The 21,131-nt window shown below is 40.7% G+C and overlaps 2 protein-coding genes across 4 annotated transcripts in view; one reads left to right on the forward strand and one right to left on the reverse strand.

Moving 5' to 3' along the window:
* Positions 1–9,362, reverse strand: PARP2 (poly(ADP-ribose) polymerase 2). The gene is made up of 16 exons (XM_027570997.2): positions 9,227–9,362; positions 8,099–8,251; positions 7,706–7,776; positions 7,053–7,103; positions 6,739–6,835; positions 6,230–6,305; positions 5,263–5,365; positions 4,147–4,306; positions 3,748–3,886; positions 2,198–2,261; positions 1,984–2,118; positions 1,485–1,612; positions 1,245–1,344; positions 751–849; positions 384–508; positions 1–263 (listed from the first exon to the last, which is right to left on the reverse strand). The coding sequence occupies exons 1-16, from the start codon at positions 9,267–9,269 to the stop codon at positions 104–106; spliced, it is 1,704 nt and encodes a 567-aa protein (XP_027426798.1). The 5' UTR covers positions 9,270–9,362; the 3' UTR covers positions 1–103.
* A 152-nt stretch (positions 9,363–9,514) lies between these two features.
* Positions 9,515–21,131, forward strand: part of CCNB1IP1 (cyclin B1 interacting protein 1) — a 36,749-nt gene continuing 25,132 nt past the window's right edge. For 2 of the 3 annotated variants that reach the window (XM_027572574.2, XM_027572575.2), the window contains exon 1: positions 9,944–10,087. The gene's annotated coding sequence lies outside the window, so the exon portion shown is untranslated. The other variant, XM_027572573.2, reaches the window with a different exon arrangement.

Below are 21,131 nucleotides of genomic sequence, written 5' to 3' on the forward strand. Positions count from 1 at the left end.
TGTGCTATTTTTATTACATTCAAGATCAGAAAATTCAAAAGTAAAACCTTGCCTATTTTCTTCTTTGAAGATCAGACCTATCTGGTTTATTTAATATTGACATTCACCACAGCTCCCGGAAATTAAACTGAACCTTTAGAAGGTATCGCATAAGGACCTGGTTGGGGTTATAGACAATAAATTCATTGTAGTTGAGGGTATAACCCTCTGGATTCAGAATTCCTGTATCACTTGCTGGTCCTAAGGGTACCGTACTCCCATTCCTGCCAAATGGAAAAAAGTGTGTCAATATCTGCTTCTGGGTCAGAAGTCAGAATATAGAAAGTAGAGAGTCTTATCTGGCCAAAAGAAGTTTTCTGGCCTTATAGGCTCTGAGTACTCACAGGGTGATGAAGGAGGCAGGACTGGGAGCCATCTTGCCCAGTCCCTTGGTGCTGTGTTTGCCCTGAAGTAATCTTTCTGCCTCAGGATTGGCCTCCAGTAGCTCATTACACTGACCCAGAGCGACCTGCAAAGCAAAAGATCTTTAAACACCCACATCCTACTGAGAACCGGATGGCTCTAAGGTCAAACAGAAAAATCCCATCGGTACTTTCTTCCCCTCCTCCTGCAGAGGAATGGAATGGAAATTGCCCTTGGCTCCCCTCTCAAGTTCTCCCAGGTGAACCTCTTGGTTCTGGAGTCAAACTTTTCTCTCTGGAAAAACATGAACTAATAATAAGCTAAAGATCATAAATATGTTCATCTTACTTCTGATAAAAGCAGCAGTCCAGTATCCTTTACTCGAGAAGCAAAGCAGTAATTGGCACTCTTAGAAGACATGTCGGCAAAGTAGATTCCTTTCCCAAACTGAAATATATAAACAAACTTAATCCACTGTGTTAGAAAGGAGGCCCGTATCACTGACCCTGTGTTTCCATGATCTTAAACACATTATAGACATTTCTCCATTTCCCCCTGCAATTCTTTTCCAGAGAAGCAGGTGTATTGGTGAGTCTCTGCTTTCTGAGGGGGCAGAAGGGATATCTTTAGGAATTTAAAGAAAGAGGGACATAGTAAGAAATGTCATAGGGTGTGAAAAAAAAATATGTCAGGGTTATCAGTGAGCTGGTTTAATTCTTGGGAAGGGTACAACCGAATCCTAATCTAAAAAAAAAAAACGGGGGGGGGGCGGGGAGAAGGACTGAGAAAATTATTGTATCCTTTATCCTTGTGCCTCCTTCCAGGATTCAATTTCTACTCACCATGTAACCTGTGATGGGAGCCTCAGGTGGGGCAATTCGAAGCCCGTGGCTCAGGATTCCCACCCAGTTACTAAGCCTGGAACCATGCCACAGCAGCATCCTAGGGAAAAGCCACTATTATGGTACTCTCTTGCTCTCCAGCAGAGATAGGCCATAAGCATAAAAAAGCCATTTTCTGGAAGTCCCATAACTGCACTTCAGGCAAGGGAATGTCTTCCCAAACCCAAAGCTAAACTGAACCTGTTATGAAGGTCCTCTCTGAAGGCTTCTTTTTCACCCTCCTTCTCCACTTCAAAAACATCCAGTAAGGTCATGGTATAGTCTGTGTGTGTGGGAGCATGAGTAGACTGCAGGTACTGGGAAATCACCTGTGAAAAGAAAGAAATGGCTGGTATGGACTCTACCAAGAGACCAGACTGAGCTGAAGAACCTCAGGGCTTCTGGTAAAAACTGGCAGACTTTCTGCTCCCTAATGGTCTCACAAGACAGTGAGAAAGAGCTCTACCTTCTCCCATTCCTGGTAGATTGAGATTCAGCTCTATATAAAAGTTTGCTCTTGGGCAACCCTCTCAGGTCCCTTCTTTCTTCGGGAGCTTTGTACTATCACTCAATAAACCTTTCTTCCTGCTCACAAAAAAAAAAAAAAAAAAAGCTTGTTTTTAACCAGAAGTAGCCACAGAACAGTGGTGTTAAGAGGATGGGTCTTAAAGGTAGGAAAATAAATGATCATTTTTCTTACTTTGAACTCATAACTTTCATGGTCTAGAGGGCGCAAGGCACAATGTAGTTTTCTATAGTGTTGGTCGAGTGGGTGTTCTGGGCTTTGCAGCTCTGTCTTCACCAGCTTAATGGCAATTTCAATGTCTCCCAAAGCCTGGCAAGATGAGATACAGGATCAGTGTGTAGGGACTTGGAACCAGAGAGTAATACTTCCCAATCCACACATGTCTCACCTCTAGTAGTTGGACTTTGTCCGACAGTTCTTTCTCTGTCCGGATTAATGGAGGGGTACAGAGTCTAAGGACAGAGATATAATCCATAATCAGTTCTCTAACGGGTGGCCAAAGGCACATGACTAAAAGTAACAGACTAAAGATAAAACAAACACACTGTATAGATTTTGACATCTGAGACTAGAAATGAAATTCTTTTTTATGGGTTCCCTTAATATACCTATATACACAGCTTTATAATTTTGAAAACGATCACTGCAAGTTCAGTTACTATCCCTCACCATACAGTTGACCCCCTTCACCCATTTCACTCACCCCCAACCCCTTTCCTGTCTGTTCTCTGTATCTATGATTTTTTTTTTAAGATTTTATTTATTTATTTGACAGAGAGAGAGACAGTGGGAGAGGGAACACAAGCAGGCGGAGTGGGAGAGGGAGAAGCAGGCTCCCCACGGAGCAGGGAGCCCGATGTGGGACTTGATCCCAGGACCCTGGGATCATGACCTGAGCCGAAGGCAGACGCTTGATGACTAAGCCACCCAGGTGCCCCTATGAATTTTTGTTTTGTTTTTTTAGAATCCACATGAGTGAAGTCATATGGTATTTGTTTTTTTCTGTTGGCTTATTTTGCTTAGCATAATACCATCAAGATCCATCCAACCACGTTGTTGCAAATGGCAAGACTTCAGTCTTTTTTATGGCTGAGTAATATTCCATTATATATATATACACCACTTCTTTATCCATTCATCTGTAATGAACACTTAGGTTGTTTCCATATCTTGGCTACTGTAAATAATGCTGCAATGAACAAAGGGATGCATATCTTTTCGAATTTGTGTTTTCATATTTTTCAGATAAATATCCAGAAGTGGAATGGCTGGGTCATATGGTAGTTCTAGTCTTAATTCTTTGAGGAATCTCCATACTGTTTCCTATAGTGGCTGTGCTAGTTTACAATTCTACCAGTAGTATATAAGAGTTCCCTTTCCTCCACATCCTCTCCAACCCTTGTTATACCTTGTTTTTGATAATAGCCAAATCTTGTTTTTTAAGTAAGATATATCAACATCAATAAGGAGCAGCTTGGATATAGTACTGCCTAGAAACAGAAGTAAACCTGCTGACTACTCAGGGTTATTTTTAGGTCACAGAGCTCTATAAAGCGATAAAAAAATAAAAACAAGAATAAGCATCAGAATATAGAATCAACAAAGATAAAATGTATTTTATATGCCTACTATCATTTGAATAGGAAATAGGGAGTTTTATGCCTGAAGCTATTTTACTTGTTGGTTGGATATCTAGACCAAATATTTTCTCTTGGTAACTTCTACTCGGTCAGAAACTATGGTTATAATCAGGCCAGGAGAGTGCATCCCAAACTTCTAAGTTGACTACATAGGCTATCTATAAATCATTTTGGCTCTGTGTCTATCCAACATGATCATTTCATTAGAAATGAGAGTAAAAAGACTATAGTTGCTAGAGTGATGTAGATGGATATAGTTAGGTAGAAGACCAAAGAGAAGTAACAGCACAGGCCTTACCCAAAGTCATGTGGGATTCTGGTGTAGAATTCATTGCAAGCTTCCATGAGAGCTCGTCCATGCTGGCCAGCCCGAATACAGTCCTCAATCTTCTTAAGAGATTGGTAGCCTGCCTTGATTTGTGCCACTGTCAGCTTCCCTGCAGGCCCAGCCAGAGATCATCAGACCCCACAACTAGGGTTCTATCCCGAAAACTGTACTCATGTGCCTACCCGACAAAGACTCTCACCTTTCAACTCTCAAAACAGCTTCTCCTCCCCCACACTACCTCTCACCCCAGATCTCCTTTTTTTTCATTCACAATATTAGCAAGCTTTAAATCATGAAGGTGATGAAAGATCCTATTAAAGGAACTAGGAAATACAAAGAGAGAATGTGGGATAGAATCTGAAGTCCTACCGAGTGGGGCTTTCTTGGTGTCATATTTCATTTCTACCATCATCTCTTCCATGGCCTGGACATTACAGATCAACTCTATCAGCTCCTGCACACGAAGATCTAGCTGTGATTCTGGTTTCAAAGGGGAGCTGAGAGATTCCTTTTTTGATTCTTCTTCACTCTACAGCCAAAAAAAAAAAAAGGAATTACAAAATCTGGAAGGATCTATTTTAAGGTCCCTGCAAGGTCTGGCTCTACAATATCCCTGGCCGGTGAACACCAATCAACTCCTGCTTGAACACAGGCTCATTCCATGTTAACCTAGTTAGAGTACTTGATGTGATTCCACCTTCAGGTCCTCCATGTGCCTCCCATAGTTAAACTCCTGGAACAAGTCTAAAAGGCTCTCCTAATGTGTTGTTAAGTATGTAAAGACAGCTACTATGTCTCAGATCTTCTCATCTTAAAAAGACTAAGATTTTTACATTTGCCCGATACTGTAGGTGACAGTTTTCAGCATCCTGGTTGCAATTCAATTTGTTGAAATTAACCTTTTACAATGTGGTATATAACCAGAAGTGAAGACAACTTTAAGTGCCGTTTCATCAGTGTGACTATATATTACTCCTCTCTTGATCCATACACTAAACTTCTGGAAATAGGACCAAAGAAAAGAACTGTATTAAATAATAGAGACTAGGTGCGCCTGAGTGGCTCAGCCGTTAAGCGTCTGCCTTCAGCTCGGGTCGTGATCCCAGGGTTCTGGGATCGAGCCCCGCATCGGGCTCCCTGCTCGGCGGGAAGCCCGCCTCTCCCTCTCCCACCCTGCTTGTGTTCCCTCTCTCGCTGTGTCTCTTTCTGTCAAATAAATAAATAAAATCTTTAAAATTAAAAATAAATAAATAAATAATAGAGACTAGAAAGCATATTCTATCTTTAATCTACAGTCCCTTCAAGATTACAAAGATCTGTGAAAGTTGCCCCTGAGGGAATTGTTACCTTTACTTAGGTGGGAAATAGCAAGACGCAAGATACCCTGATCTGTTCTAGTCTGGGACCTGATCTAAGCCATTCTGCTAGACTTCACCTTGGTTCAGAGGAAGCAGTTTTCTCCCCAAATGTATAGCCAGAGTTTACCTGAGTATTGGTGGTATAGTCCATTTCTAGCATATCATATTTTCCAGGCACCTTCTCAAACTTCTCACGATCCTCCCAATTGTTTTTTGTTTTGTCAAGGAATCTGTGGGATCCACAATAGGGAGAAAATCTTACAAATAAGGGTCTACTACTAGGAATGGGCTTCTAATTGTTTCTTTAGAACATCTCCAAACGATTTCTTTTTTTCCCCCAACTATTTCTTAGAACTCTTATATCTGACTTCCCAAAAATCTGGATTCTAAATTAGGACCCTGAATGAAAACAAAAAAAGCTCTGGAGTCAATGGGAACAAAAAATGGGAAAAAAGGACTCTTGAGCTTCCCAAAGGCCCCCAAATACCACAAAAGCCTTTGAGATTTTAGACAAAAGACCCCTTTCTAATCCCTTTCTCTGGAAGATTCCCAGAGACCAGAAAGCTCTGCCTCCATATCATAGTGAAAGAAGTTTTAAAACTCTAACTGAATATTCTCATCCCATCCACTTTTCCCAAATTTCCTTAATTGTTGGTCATGTGCTAAGTATTAGATTGTTCTGTTTTTAGTCAATTTCAAGGTTCCAGGTGATGTAATCACTAACTAAGGATGCAGTTTGGTGTCCCAGTCATAGAATGTCACGGTGGAAATACATTAACATCGAGGCCAAACCACACTTATTATAAAATTCTTAAAGAAGATACATCCAAGAAGAATGGTATTTTTTTGGTACTCATTTCTTTCTTTCTTTTTTTAAGATTTTTATTTATTTATTGAGAGAGAGAGAGAGAATGGTAGAGAGAGAGAGAGCATGAGAGGGAAGAAGGTCAGAGGGAGAAGCAGACTCCCCGCGGAGCAGGGAGCCCGATGCGGGACTCGATCCCGGGACTCCAGGATCATGACCTGAGCCGAAGGCAGTCGCTCAACCGACCGAGCCACCCAGGAGCCCTTGGTACTCATTTCTTAGCACTCACTTCTTCTGAAAGATTTCCTTGGCTTTGCTGAGGTCCCCTGAACAAGCCACCAAGTTGTGCTGCCCCATTTTCCCAACTGCAAAGCAAATGCCACACATAAGATGGTTTCCTGCCTCCCAATCCAAGTAGAATTTTCCCAAGTAATAAGCCAGCTCTCTAAGGTCTCCTTGCTTAGTATCTGACAAATGGGCAGGGAGGGGAGAGGGAAATTACGATAAATGGGCCCAGGAAACTGATCCTGTTGATACTAGTTACCTCTAACTGCCACAGTCCTGGAGCAGCATTAGCAGACCAAATGCAGGACACTTCCCAGCCTCAACAGGCTGCTCTTAGTTTTTCCAGTGGGAACTTCCTAATGAAGATGCTCGCTATTTCCCATTTGCAAGCCCCTCCCAGGTTATAAAGCCTCCATTCCACCAATTTAAACCCAGAGGATCTTCTGGTTACTCACTAACCTGTTTCTGCCTTTCTGTATGACAAATTAGAAAATCCATAATAAGAGTCATTACCTCGGCCCCATCTCATCCAAACGCTGAAGTGCCTCTGGGCGTCATCTTCTAACAGCTGAATCAAATAGTACTTGTTGTTGTTGAACTGAAGGTTGGTCTATGGTAAGAGAAATACGAACATAAGAGAGAGGTTTACAAATGGAAGCCACATAAACTGATGTCTTCCTTGGTCACAGGTACCAGTAACTGCTGTAAGAAGACTACTATAAGGCTAGTACCAGGGACTTCAGAATTAAAGATACGGGCACTGGGGTACTCTCATCAGTAAGTACCAAGAAAAAAATTCCCACACATAGAACAGTTCCTCCCCTTACCTGATTTAGCATGACATAATAGACATCATTCCCTTCACAGTACACATGGGCCTAGAGAGAGAAGGAAAACACTGACGTTAGTATAGTCTCAGTCCTCATGAGATCCTTAGTCATGCTCTAAATTTTATTGTCTCAAGGTGTCATTCTCCAGCACTACCAATATCTACCTTCCAGGGAAAGAACTGCAAAGGGATGTTCTTCTACACATAACATGTTATTCCTATAACGAAAACATGTTGCTTTTTTTTGTAATTACAGAAAAACAAATGATTCTAACAGTTAAAGGAAACCTGCTCCAAAGGAAGCCTTTCTTCTGTATTCTTCAAATCGTTTTCACATTTATCAGTAACTCATGCCATACCAGAGCACAGTTTCTCATTAGAACAAAGATGGTTCTTCCTTGATAATGGCATAATTTGTTAACTGAGAAAGAGAATGAGGTGTGGAAAGCTGATGACAACCCCAGAAGTTAAAAAACACCCTGATTATTAACACCAAACTCCACCACTCCCATATGTTAGCCTTGGAGACAATCACTAGTAGTATTTTGGAGAGGACTCCTAAAATGAATACTAGCAGTGTTCTGGACAGGAATCCCAGTAGCAAAAGAACATCTGCTCTCTGAGAAATCGATAGGCAAAGGAGTCTCTCACCTTCCCCACCTTGGCTGTGCACTCGGGGTCCACGGGAACTTTGCCCTTTAACAGCAAGGTCTTCACAGACTCTGAAGGAAGACAGATACGTACTACAGCTACTTGTATGGGAATCAAAAACAGTTATAATAATAAAGTTATAATAAAGTTCATAACGAACTTTACCCTTCCCAAGCAATCCTGATCTGTCCAGGTCTCAATCTGTCTAAACTACATGAAACTGAAGATTCTGAGAAAGGAGATTTGTACTGTGGTATGCCCAGAGGATAGAAAATTATATCTTCAAGAAAGGAAGAAGTAAGAGTTGAAAGAACAAGGCATCCCTTGCCCTCACCCCTCCCATAGACAATCCTGCTAGGCCATATCCTTCCTGGCCTACCACTTGAAGCTGACCTTGCTTGTCTTCTGTCCTGTCGTTATTGGCCTCTCCTCCAGTCACAGGCTCCTTTTTCACCCCCTGCCTCTGGCATCTTCGAGTCTTCTTTGCAGGAGGAGGATCTTCTATAGCCGTGCTGCCATTATGAACTCTTCCAGCTTCATTTAATGCTACAGAAGCCATGGGCACGAAGAATGGGCAAAGAATCAAAAGAAAGAGTACCCACTGAACACAATCCTTTGAAAAAACATCATCTTTTTAAAGAAATGGTTCAAGATGGTTTTGTAAATTTACAAAGAAATAATAACTGCCATGCCACTGTTTTTGACAATAGTCAGAAATCACTTCCTAAATTGCAATTCTAGCCAAATTAAAATAAAATGAAATAAAATAAAATGGAACCCCAGGGCTCTTGTGAGCCCATAGCCTGAGGCATGAGTGTCAGACTGCTTATCTCTGTTTACTTGTGCCCTCAAACTTTCCCAATACCTATCTTCAAACTACCTAAGGTGGTATGAGATAATGGTTAATAGAGTGCTCTGGAATCTGTCTCTAGTTTAGAGCCTAGCCCTGTCTCCAACAGCTGTGGAAACTTGTAGAAGTTATTTCATCTCTTTGTACCTCTGTTGCCCCAACTGTAAAATCCAGAGGATGACAAAATACTACCTAATTTATAGGATGGACCTACACATTTGTAGGATGGATGCATTTAAGAACATAACACACAGAGTATAATACTCATCAATTCTAAGACCTGAATTTTACTATCTTTGAAACTGGGATGCACTTACAATGGATGACATATAAACAATGAATCACGTTTTAATTGGAAGCATTTTCTCCTTTCCTAGTTATACATAAAATAATAATGCATCTTACAATAAATTTTTTTAAATTGGATAACATTAAGTATTTAAAATACTGCTGGCACTGTGTTAGTTACTACAGGTCCACCAGCCCTTATACACAATTCTGTAATCCAAAAAGCTCTGAAAACCGAAATTTAAAAAGTTTAGCACCTAAACTAGCTTGATAGCCAAGGGCGGGTCGGGGGGCGACGGAAGGGGAGGGGCTAGAGCAGAGGGCCCCGTTCCCCTTCAGACTCGTCGCCCCGCAGCGTTCGCCCCCTACAATGTGCACCGAACCTCGGGCCCCGCCGCTGCGCGTCCCCCGCCGTCGGGCAGCCATGGAGCCGGAACGTTCCCGTCAGCAAGCCTCCCCCAAGAACTGTCCACCTGGAGTCACAGGGCGGGAACACAGCGCGCGTGCGTGCGTCCTGAGATGACACGTACAAGGGACAGGGGAGGTACTCCCCGCGATATTTGCATGTTGCTATGTATTGTGGGAAGTCACCATAACTGATAAATGCATTTAGTTGAGGGGGCTTTATAAGTGCTCTTTGGGGCCACCGTTTCCCATAGGGCGGAGGGAAGCTCATCGCTGGGGCCACGAGCTGAGTGCCTTCTGTCACTCTACCCCATGTCCCCTGGGAAGGTCTGAGACTAGGGCCATATAAGCGACCCTAACAGGGTCCTCCCTGAGTTTCGGGGAGGTGAGTTCCCAGAGAACGGGGCTCCGCGCGAGGGCAGACTGGGCAGGAGATGCCATGGACCCCGCCCTTCGGGGCGGGGCCTGGCGGATGCCTCCTTAGCCGGAGCTTGGAACAGACTCACGGCCAGCGAAGTGAGTTCAATGGCTGAGGTGAGGTACCCTCCTCGGGGGCCTCATAACCCAATTCAGACTACTCTCCCCCGCCCTCTTTTGAAGAAAAGCTGAGGACAAGAAGGAGCTTACGAATCCAGGAACGCGTAAAAGGCCACAGGAAAATGCAGAGGGGAGAATGCAAGCAAGAAAGGGTAAGGGAAACTTGGAGAATGCTAATGATCTTGGGAGACGTTGAAGACAGAGAAACTCAGAATGGGGTGGTAGCAGCGCACTTAACAAGCAGGCCTCTGTCTCAACCACCGAGAACCCCTGAACCTGAGGGCCTGCATTTGGACCTTGAGGTAAGGAAGGGGTCTCTTAAGACACTGAGTAAGAGAAAAATATTGATAACTTTGATTTCTTAAAATTAGAGTTCTGTTTATAAAAACAAAATTTAGAAAGAAGAAAACAAAATTCTTATTGTTTGTATGTGGTTTGGTTGTGAATATAAAAAAAATCCAGAAACTACAAGGTAAAATTTTTAACTCATTAGAGAGGTTTAACAAGGATGATAGAAAATAACATATAAGAATAAATTGCTCTTTATAATGGAGCCTCAAATTTTAAGAAATGATAGCATTTAATATAACATCAAAGTCTATCAAATACTTGGAAATAAATTTGACAAAATATAGGTGCTCAGCAAATGTTTGCTGGACTGGATCAGATTAGTTATTTCTTTCCTTGGTAGGTCAACATCTGTTGCATCTAATTTAATTATGGCACAAATAAGCTAGACTGGTCTAAAAAGCATTAATTTGGAGGTAGGAAAATGTAGTAAAAATGGAAAATTTGTTAAAAATACTTTTAGAGCTTTGTGTACTAGACAGAGTTTTAAGTGCTTTAACATGTATAACATCATTTAATCTTCAAGTTTATAATACCTAGAATTTATTTGGTGATTACTATGCTACGAGCTTTACAAACATTATTTAATTCTCACGACAACCCTGTAGGGTAAGCATTATTATTGTCCCCATTTTATGCTAAGGAAGCTGAGCTTTAGAAAAATGTAAGTAATTTATTCAAGCTCACATAGTATATTAGTTTACTAGGGCTACCATAACTGTCATAGACTGGGTGGCTCAAACAACAGAAATTTATTTTCTTAATTCTGGAAGCTAGAAATCCAAGATAAGGGTGTCTACAATGTAGGTTTCTTCTTTTCCTTTTTTTTAAATTTAAATTTTTAATTAAAAAAGATTTATTTATGTATTTATTTATTTATTTGAGAGAGGAGAGAGAGTGAGCACAAGCAGGGGGAGCGGCAGAGGGAGAGGGAGAAGCAGACCCTTTGCTGTGCGGGGAGCCTGATGTGGGCTCCATCCCAGGACCCCTGGATCATGACATGAGCTGAAGTCAGATGTTTAACAGGTTGAACCACCCAGGCGCCCTTAGGTTTCTTCTAAGGCCTCTCTCCTCTCTCCTTGGATTGCAGATTGCTGTCTTCTTCCCTGTCTTCCCATGCATTGTCCTCCCTCTGTGTTTGTCTATGTCCTAATCTTGTCTCCTTATGAGGACACGTGATACTTGTTGAAGACCCACTCATACGACCTATTTTAGCTTAGTTACTTCTTTAAAGGCCCTACCTCCAAATACAGTCACATTTTGAGCTCCTGATGGGTTAAAACATATACATTTTTTTGGTGGGGGTACACAATTCAGCTCATGACACACAGTTCATAAGAGGCAGGACAGATTTAGGTAACTCCAAAATTTGTTCTTATCCACTAAGCTATTGTATTCGTCAAGTTTCTTGGCAGTAATTATCATCCCACACATATTTTTTAAAATTTATTTTTATTTTTTCTTCTCTTTATTTAGTTGTGTGTGTGTGTTTTTTTTTATGGTGATCAGAGTGAGAATTCTGAAGTATATTTTTGAAGATACAACTTCCTATAGTCAGATACAAAGTAAACGTAATTAAAATGGTATTTTTTCTTATTAACATATATTGTATTATTTGATTCAGGGGTACAGGTCTGTGATTCATCAGTCTTACACAATTCAGTGTGCTCACCATAGTACATACCCTCCCCAATGTCCATCACCCAGCCACCCCATCCCTCTCACCCCCCCCCCACTCCAGCAACCTTCAGTTGGTTTCCTGAGATTAGGAGTCTCTTATGGTTTGTCTCCCTCTCCGGTTTCATCTTGTTTCATTTTTCCCTCCCTTTCCCTATGATCCTCTGTCTTGTTTCTCAAATTCCCCATATCAGTGAGATCATATGATACCTGTCTTTCTCTGATTGAGTTATTTCACTTAGCATAATACCCTCTAGTTCCATTCACGTCATTGCAGATGGCAAGATTTCATTTTTTTGAAGGCTGCATAATATTCCATTGTATATATATACACCACTTCTTCTTTATCCATTCATCTGTTGATGGACATCTAGGCTCTTTCCATAGTTTGGCTATTGTGGACATTGCGACTATAAACATTGGGGTCCACGTACCCCTTTGGATCCCTACATTTGTATCTTGGGGGTAAATACCCAGTAGTGCAATTGCTGGGTCGTAGGGTAGCTCTATTTTCAACTTTTTGAGGAACCTCCATACTGTTTTCCAGGTGGCTGCACCAGCTTGCATTCCCAACAGTGTAGGAAGGCTCCCCTTTCTCTGAATCCTCGCCAACATCTGTCGTTTCCTGATTTGTTAATTTTAGCCATTCTGACTGGTGTGAGGTGGTATCTTACTGAGGTTTTGATTTGGATTTCCCTGATGCTAAGTGATGTTGAGTGCTTTTTCATGTGTCTGTTGGCCATTTGGATGTCTTCTTTGCAGAAATGGCTGTACATGTCTTCTGCTCATTTCTTGATTGGATTATTTGTTCTTTGGGTGTTGAGTTTGGTAGTTCTTTATAGATTTTGGATGCTAGCCCTTTATCTGATATGGCATTTGCAAATATCTTCTCCCATTCTGTCAGTTGTCTTTTGGTTTTGTTGACTGTTTCCTTTGCTGTGCAAAAGCATTTTATCTTGATGAAGCCCCGATAGTTCATTTTTGCCCTTGCTTCCCTTGCCTTTGGCGATATTTCTGGGAGGAATTTGCTGCGGCTGAGGTCGAAGAGGTTGCTGCCTGTGTTCTCCTTTAGGATTTTGATGGATTCCTGTCTCACATTTCGATCTTTCATCCATTTTGAGTCTATTTTTGTGTGTGTAAGGAAATGGTCCAGTTTCATTCTTTTGCATGTGGCTATCCAATTTTCCCAACACCATTTGTTGAAGAGACTGTCTTTTTGCCATTGGACATTCTTTCCTGCTTTGTTGAAGATTAGTTGACCATAGAGTTGATGGTCCCTTTCTGGGCTCTCTATTCTGTTCCATTGATCTATGTGTCTGTTTTTGTGCCAGTACCATACTGTCTTGATGATGACAGCTTTGTAATAGAGCTGGAAGTCCGGAATTGTGATGCCGCCAGCTTTGCTTTTCTTTTTCAACATTCCTCTGGCTATTCAGGGTCTTTTCTGGTTCCATACAAATTTTAGGATTATTTGTTCCATTTCTTTGAAAAAAGTTGATGGTATTTTGATAGGGATTGCATTAAAAGTGTAGATTGCTCTAGGTAGCGTTGACTTCTTCACAATATTTGTTCTTCCAGTCCATAAGCATGGAACGTTTTTCCATTTCTTTCTGTCTTCCTCAATTTCTTTCATGAGTATTCTATAGTTTTCTGAGTACAGATTCTTTGCCTCTTTGGTTAGATTTATTCCTAGGTATCTTATGGTTTTGGGTGCAATTGTAAATGGGATTGACTCCTTAATTTCTCTTTCTTCTGTCTTGTTGATGTACAGAAATGCCACTGATATCTGTGCATTGATTTTATATCCTGCCACTTTACTGGATTCCTGTATGAGTTCTAGCAGTTTTGGGGTGCAATCTTTTGGGTTTTCCACATAAGGTATCATATCATCTGCAAAAAGTGAGAGTTGGGGTGCTTGGGTGGCTCAGTCTTTAAGTGTCTGCCTTCTTCGGCTCAGGTCATGATCCCAGGGTTCTAGGATCGAGCCCCACATTGGTCTCCCTGCTCAGCGGGAAGCCTGCTTCTCTCTCTCCCACTCTGCCTGCTTGTGTTCCTGCTCTCTCTCTTTTTCTCTCTGTCTATTTATAAATAAATAAAATCTTTTTAAAAAAAGAAAAGTGAGAGTTTGACTTCTTCTTTGCCAATTCGGATGCCTTTATTTCTTTTTGTTGTCTGATTGCTGAGGCTAGGACTTCTAGCACTATGTTGAATATCAGTGGTGATAGTGGCCATCCCTGCCGTGTTCCTGACCTTAGGGGAAAAGCTGTCAGTTTTTCCCCACTGAGTATGATACTTGCTGTGGGTTTTTCATAGATGGCTTTTATGATATTGAGGTATGTACCCTCTATCCCTATACTCTGAAGAGTTTTGATCAAGAAAGGATGCTGTCCTTTGTCAAATGCTTTTTCTGCATCTATTGAGAGGACCATATGGTTCTTGTTCTTTTTTTTTATTAATGTATTGTATACATTGATTGATTTGCAGATGTTGAACCAACCTTGCAGCCCAGGAATAAATCCCACTTGTTGTGGTGAATAATCCTTTTAATGTACTGTTGGATCCTATTGGCTAGTATTTTGGTGAGAATTTTTGCATCCATGTTCATCAGGGATATTGGTTTGTAGTTCTTCTTTTTGATGGAGTCTTTGTCTGGTTTTGGAATCAAGGCAATGGTGGCCTCATAAAACGAGTTTGGAAGTAGTCCTTCCATTTCTATTTTTTGGAACAGTTTCAGAAGAATAGTATTAATTCTTCTTTAAATGTTTCGTAGAATTCCTCGGGGAAGCCATCTGCCCTGGGCTCTTGTTTGTTGGGAGATTTTTGATTACTGCTTCAGTTTCCTTAGTGGTTATGGGTCTGTTCAGGTTTTCTCTTTCTTCTTGGTTCAGTTTTGGTAGTTTATACTTCTCTAGGAATGTATCCATTTCTTCCAGATTATCTAATTTGTTGGCATATAGTTGCTCATAATATGTTCTTATAATTGTTTGTATTTCTTTGGTGTTTGTTGTGATCTCTCCTCTTTCATTCATAATTTTATTTATTCAGGTCCTTTCTCTTTTCTTTTTGATAAGTCTGGCCATGGGTTTATCAATCTAATTAATTCTTTCAAAGAACCAACTCCTAGCTTCGTTGATCTGTTCTACTCTTCTACTGTTCTTTCTAATTCATTGATTTCTTCTCTGATCTTTATTATTTCTCTTCTCCTGCTGGGTTTAGGCTTTATTTGCTGATCTTTCTCCAGCTCCTTTGGGAGTAGGGTTAAGTCGTGTATTTGAGACCTTTCTTGTTTCTTGAGAAAGGCTCTTATTGCTATATATTTTCCTCTTACGACCACCTTTGCTGCATCCCAAAGATTTTGAACAGTTGTGTTTTCATTTTCATTTGTTTCCATGAATCTTTAATTCCTGAGTCTTCTTTAATTTCCTGGTTGACCCATTCATTCTTTAGTAGGATGCTCTTTAGCCTCCAGGTATTTGAGTTCTTCCCAACTTTCCTCTTGTGATTGAATTCTAGTTTCAAAGCACTGTTGTCTAAAAATATTCAGGGAATGATCCCAATCTTTTGGTACCAGTTGAGACCTGATTTGTGACCCAGGATGTGATCTATACTGGAGAATGTTCCATGGGCACTAGAGAAAAATGTGTATTCTGTTGCTTTGGGATGGAATGTTCTGAATATATCTGTGAAGTCCATCTGGTACAGTGTGTCATTTAAAGTCTTTATTTCCTTGTTGATCTTTTGCTTAGATGATCTGTCCATTTCAGTGAGGGGGTTGTTAAAGTCCCCTACTATTATTGTGTTATTGTCAATGTGTTTCTTTGATTTTGTTATTAATTGGCTTATATATTTGGCTGCTCCTATGTTAGGGGCATAGATATTTACAATTGTTAGATCTTGTTGTTGGATAGACCCTTTAAGTATGATGTAGTGTCCTTTCCTCATCTCTTATTATAGTCTTTGTTTTAAAATCTAATTTGTCTGATATAAGGATTGCCACCCCAGCTTTCTTTTGGTGTCCATTAGCATGGTAAATTGTTTTCCACCCCCTCACTCTCAATCTGGGGTTGTCTTTGGGTCTAAAATTAGTCTCTTGAAGACAGCATATCGATGGGTCTTGTTTTTTTTTATCCAATCTGATTGCCTGTGTCTTTTGATTGGGGCATTTAGCCCATTTACATTGAGGGTAACTATTGAAAGATATGAATTTAGTGCCATTGTATTGCCTGTAAGGTGACTGTTACTGTATATTGTCAGTGTTCCCTTCTGGCCTATGTTACTTTTTGGCTCTCTCTTTGCTTAGAGGACCCCTTTCAATATTTCTTGTAGGGCTGGTTTGGAGATTGCTAATTCTTTTAGTTTTTGTTTGTCCTGGAAGCTTTTTATCTCTCCTTCTATTTTCAATGACATACCTAGCTGGATATAGTATTCTTGGCTGCATATTTTTCTCATTTAGTGCTCTGAATATATCATGTGAGTCCTTTCTGGCCTGCCAGGTCTCTGTGGATAGGTCTGCTGCCAATCTAATGTTTCTACCGTTGTAGGTTATAGACCTCTTGTTCTTAGCTACTTTCAGGATTTCTCTTTGTCTCTGAGACTTGTGAGTTTTAGTATTAGATGTCGGGATGTTGGCCTATTTTTATTGATTTTTTTTTTAAAGATTTTATTTATTTATTTGAGAGAGAGAGAATGAGAGATAGAGAGCACGAGAGGGAAGAGGGTCAGAGGGAGAAGCAGACTCCCTGCTGAGCAGGGAGCCCGATGTGGGACTCGATCCCGGGACTCCAGGATCATGACCTGAGCTGAAGGCAGTCGCTTAACCAACTGAGCCACCCAGGCGCCCTATTTTTATTGATTTTGAGGTGGGTTCTCTATGCCTCCTGGATTTTGATGCCTATTTCCCTCCCCCAATTAGAGAAGTTCTGTGCTATAATTTGCTCCAATATACCTTCTGCCCCCTCTCTCTTTCCTCTTCTTCTGGGATCCCAATTATTCTAATGTTGTTTCACTTTATGGTATCACTTATCTCTCGAATTCTCCCCCCGTGATCCAGTAGTTGTTTATCTCTTTTTCTCACCTTCTTTATTCTCCATTATTTGGTCTTCTATATCAACTAATTTTCTCTTCTCCCTCATTTATCCTAGCTGTTAGAGCCTCCATTTTTTATTGCACCTCATTAACATCCTTTTTGATTTCTACTTGGTTAGATTTTAGTTCTTTCATTTCTCCAGAAAGGGATTCTCTAGTATCTTCTATGCTTCTTTTCAAGCCTAGCTAGTATCTTTTTTTTTTTAAGATTTTATTTATTTATTTGACAGAGACAGAGTTAGTGAGAGCAGGAACACAAGCAGGGGGAGTGGGAGAGGGAGAAGCAGGCTTCTCACTGAGCAGGGAGCCCAATGCTGGGCTCGATCCCAGAACTCTGGGATCATGACCTGGGCCGACGGCAGATGCTTAATGACTGAGCCCCCCAGGAGCCCCCCAGCTAGCATCTTTATAATTGTCATTCTGAACTCTAGTTCCAACATCTTACTAGTGTCTGTATTGATTAGGTCCCTGGCAGTCGGTACTACCTCTTGTTCTTTTTTTTTTTGAGGTGAGTTTTTCCATCTTGTCATTTTGTCCAGAGGAGAATAGATGAATGAGAGAACAAAATGCTAACAGGGTAACAACGACCCCAGAAAAGTATACGCTAAACAAATCAGAAGAGACCCAAAACTGGGGGGGAAAGAAAGGGGGAAAAAAAAGAATATGATCAGGCTGATGAATAGAACAGAGCCACACACTAGATTTTGGGTGTATTTTGTTCTGTTGGAAGAAATTGCCTCCCAAAATTTTAAAGAAAGAAAAACTTATATATATACAAAAATAAAGGTAAATATGATGAAGGGATAGAATATGATTGTAAAGATAAAAATTAAAAAATATTTTATTTTTTATTTTTTTAAAAGATTTTATTTATTTATTTGACAGAGAGAGACACAGCGAGAGAGGGAACACAAGCAAGGGGAGTGGGAGAGGGAGAAGCAGGCTTCCCGTGGAGCAGGGAGCCCGATGCGGGGCTTGATCCCAGGACGCTGGGATCATGACCTGAGCCGAAGGCAGATGCTTAACGACTGAGCCACCCAGGAGCCCCTAAAAATGGTTTTAAAAAAGGGATTGATAAGATAAGAAGTTGGTTGAAAAAAGAATGAAAAAAAATTAAAAAAAAAGAGAGAGAGATAATGTGATCAGGAGGGGGACTAGGACAACATCATACACTAGATTTAGGGTATATTTTGGTCTGTTAGAAGAAATTGTATCCCAAAATTTTAAAGAAAGAAAAACATATATATACAAAATATATTTTGTCCCAAGCTCTCAGTACAGCTCTCAGTACAGCTTTGGAGGATGGGAGTGAAAATGGTGGCCTCCCAATCTCCCCTGCCTCCCCAGGAGCCAAGAACTCGGGGCCCCACTCCTCAGTGCACCCCCAGGGAAAAGCAGGCAGTCACTCCCGTCTCCCTGGTCTCTGGCCGCACTCTGTGCTCACCTGGCCTGTGACCGAGCATTTCTATCTCTGGCACCTGACTCGGTGTGGAGTCTCCAAACCCAGCAGATCTCTGCGATGCACTCCTGCGCCGTTCCTCCCGGGGGAGGAAGGGGAGTCTCCCCGGATCTGCCGCTTGTTGGGTCCCTGCTGGAAGAGTAGTGGCCTGACTGTGGCCTGGATCATGGTTTATGGCAACCCCCGAGCTGAGAGCCCGTGCCTCGGCTCCGTCTTTGTGGCCGGCTTCTAATTAAAATAGTATTAAAACATATCATCTTTAGTGGCTCAGTTGGTTAAGCAACTGCCTTCGGCTCAGGTCATGATCCTGGAGTCCCGGGATTGAGTCCCACATCGGGCTCCCTGCTCAGCAGGGAATCTGCTCCCTCTGACCCTCTTCCCTCTCGTGCTCTCTGGCTCTCATTCTCTCTCTCTCAAATAAATAAATAAAATCTTAAAAAAAAAAAACAGAAGAAACTATTTAACAGAGGTGTGGTGAATGATAATTTTCTTAGGTCTTAAGCAAAGCAAGAAAAATAGGAACTTAACTTACTTGATCATATATTCTTAAAAAAGAAAATGAGGGGCGCCTGGTGGCTCAGTTGGTTAAGCATCTGCCTTTGGCGCAGGTCATGATCCCAGGGTCCTGGCATCGAGCCTCGCATCAGGCTCCCTGCTTAGCGGGAAGCCTGCTTCTCTCTCTCCCCTTACCCCTGCTTCTGCTTTCTGTTTCTCAAATAAATGGGTAGTCTTAAAAAAAAAAAAAAATTTATCAAATGCCCAATGGAAAGTTACAAAGTGTTTAAAAGTTGAATTCAATGTACTTAACATGTAAAGAGCTATCTCAAAGTTATAAGAGAAACCAAATCTGTAGATAACTGGGCAGAAGATAGGAATAAATTGTACAAATATGATAAGGACATGGAAAAATTGTTCAGGTTCACATAGTATAACAATGCAAAGTATGAGTGTTAGTATTCTACAGGATAACTGGCCTACTCTCTTCAGTAAGTTATTCTTATAAGAAAATAATAATAATAACAACAGGGATTGGCACTGTTCTAGATTAAAAGAGACTTTTGAGGCATAACAACAAAATGCAGTGTTTGGTATTTGGATGTTGTTTTAAACAAGCCAGTAATAAAAATCCTTTTGGGAGCAGGAGGGTATATAGATATATGAATTGAGTATTAGATAATTTTAGGGGATTATTTATTAGATGTGACAATGTTATGGTAGTTATGATTTTTAAAAAAGTTCCTTTAAAGAAAGCATGCCGTAGTATTTTAGGGATGAAATATAATGACATCTGCAATTTGCTTTGAAATACTTCAGCCAAAAATAATCAAATGAAGACAATTGCTAAATCTATGTAACCGATGTAGAGATGTCCATTATATTCTTTTCTCTAATTTTCTGTGTGCTTAAAATTGCCATAATGCATTGAAGATATATTAAGGAAAAAATGAGTTAGTCAAAATAAGTGTAACTAAAGAGAAGAGTTAACTGCAAATCAAGACTTCATATCCTGCTAAGTGAACATTTTAGGTAGTGTTACTGATTATAATGTGATATTCCTAAGATTTATTTACATTTTCTATAATACCATAATGACAGGAAACATAGATTAATCAAGCTAAATGTAAAAGGTACATAATGGGAAAGTCTATTTCAAAAAGTAAAGTGTATGAAAAATGGATTTATGATACCCAAGAATAAACAAATAGGCCTTTAGAAATAGAAAGGGACTCTTCCTAATGACCAGTTTCGGTTTGTATCACATCGGACTGAGTAACTAGCTTCCATGCCCTGATAAGAATCATTTAGTTCATACATAAGATCTTGCAAACTTCAAATGGTTGAAACAATCTACAAATAGGTATGATTTTATTTTCTTTATTTGGATTCTGAGAAGGTATAACAGTAGTATCTAAAAAAAATTTCTGAAATCTCAGAATGTATAAAATATATGGGGAGAAATAGCAGGAGCAGAAGAAAAATGAAGAGACAGGAGGAAGAAAAGAAAAGGGAAAAGAAGGGATAAAAAATTTTATTATTTATTTATTATTATTTTTTAAAGATTTTATTTATTTACTTGACAGAGAGAGACACAGTGAGAGAGGGAACATAAGCAGGGGGAGTGGGAAAGGGAGAGGCGGGCTTCCCGCTGAGCAGGGAGCCCGATGTGGGGCTCAATCCCAGGACCCTGGGATCATGACCTGAGCCGAAGGCAGACGCTTAATGACTGAGCCACCCAGGCGCCCCAGGATAAAAAATTTTAATAATTGGTGATACCTGGGTGGTGCAGCTGGTTAAGCCTCCAACTCTTGGTTTTGGCTCAGGTAGTGATTGAGCTTAGGGTCATGGGATTGAGCCCAGCGTGGGGCTCTGTGCTCAGTGTGGAGTCTGCTTAGAGTTTCTTTCTCCCTGTCCCTCTGCCCCTCCCAACCATGTGCTCTCTCTCTCTCTCTAACTCTCAAATAAATAATTAAAATAAAAAATTTTAATAATCATATTTACAGAATGTAAATGTGAGTTTACTGTTTGGTCTTGAAATTGTTATGATACTTTTTGTATGTCTTCCATGTATATACCAGCAATATTCATATTTCTCTGGCATCATAAATTTGTTCAACTTTTGGGAAACGAAATAGTAGCAAAGTTTCAGAAGACCCACAGAGCCTGACCAATGGGGCAGAAAGAGAAGAGGTGTCAGCATGGGAACTGATGGGGTAGGGTGGGCAGGGGAAGGAATTAAAGGTCCCGAGAAGAAGGAAGGAACCAGCTGAAAAGCCTGG

The sequence above is a fragment of the Zalophus californianus genome, chromosome 6 (assembly GCF_009762305.2).
Source record: "Zalophus californianus isolate mZalCal1 chromosome 6, mZalCal1.pri.v2, whole genome shotgun sequence".
Taxonomy (NCBI): Eukaryota; Metazoa; Chordata; class Mammalia; order Carnivora; family Otariidae; genus Zalophus; species Zalophus californianus.

Excerpts from the sequence above, each read along its gene's own strand:
- PARP2 (XM_027570997.2), bottom strand. The coding sequence starts at position 9,269 with ATGGCTGCCCGACGGCGGGGGACGCGCAGCGGCGGGGCCCGAG. Across the intron at positions 7,104-7,705 it reads GCACAGCCAAGGTGGGGAAG|GCCCATGTGTACTGTGAAGG; the intron begins GTGAGAGACTCC and ends TTCTCTCTCTAG. Across the intron at positions 5,366-6,229 it reads AAGGAAATCTTTCAGAAGAA|ATTCCTTGACAAAACAAAAA; the intron begins GTGAGTGCTAAG and ends TGGATCCCACAG.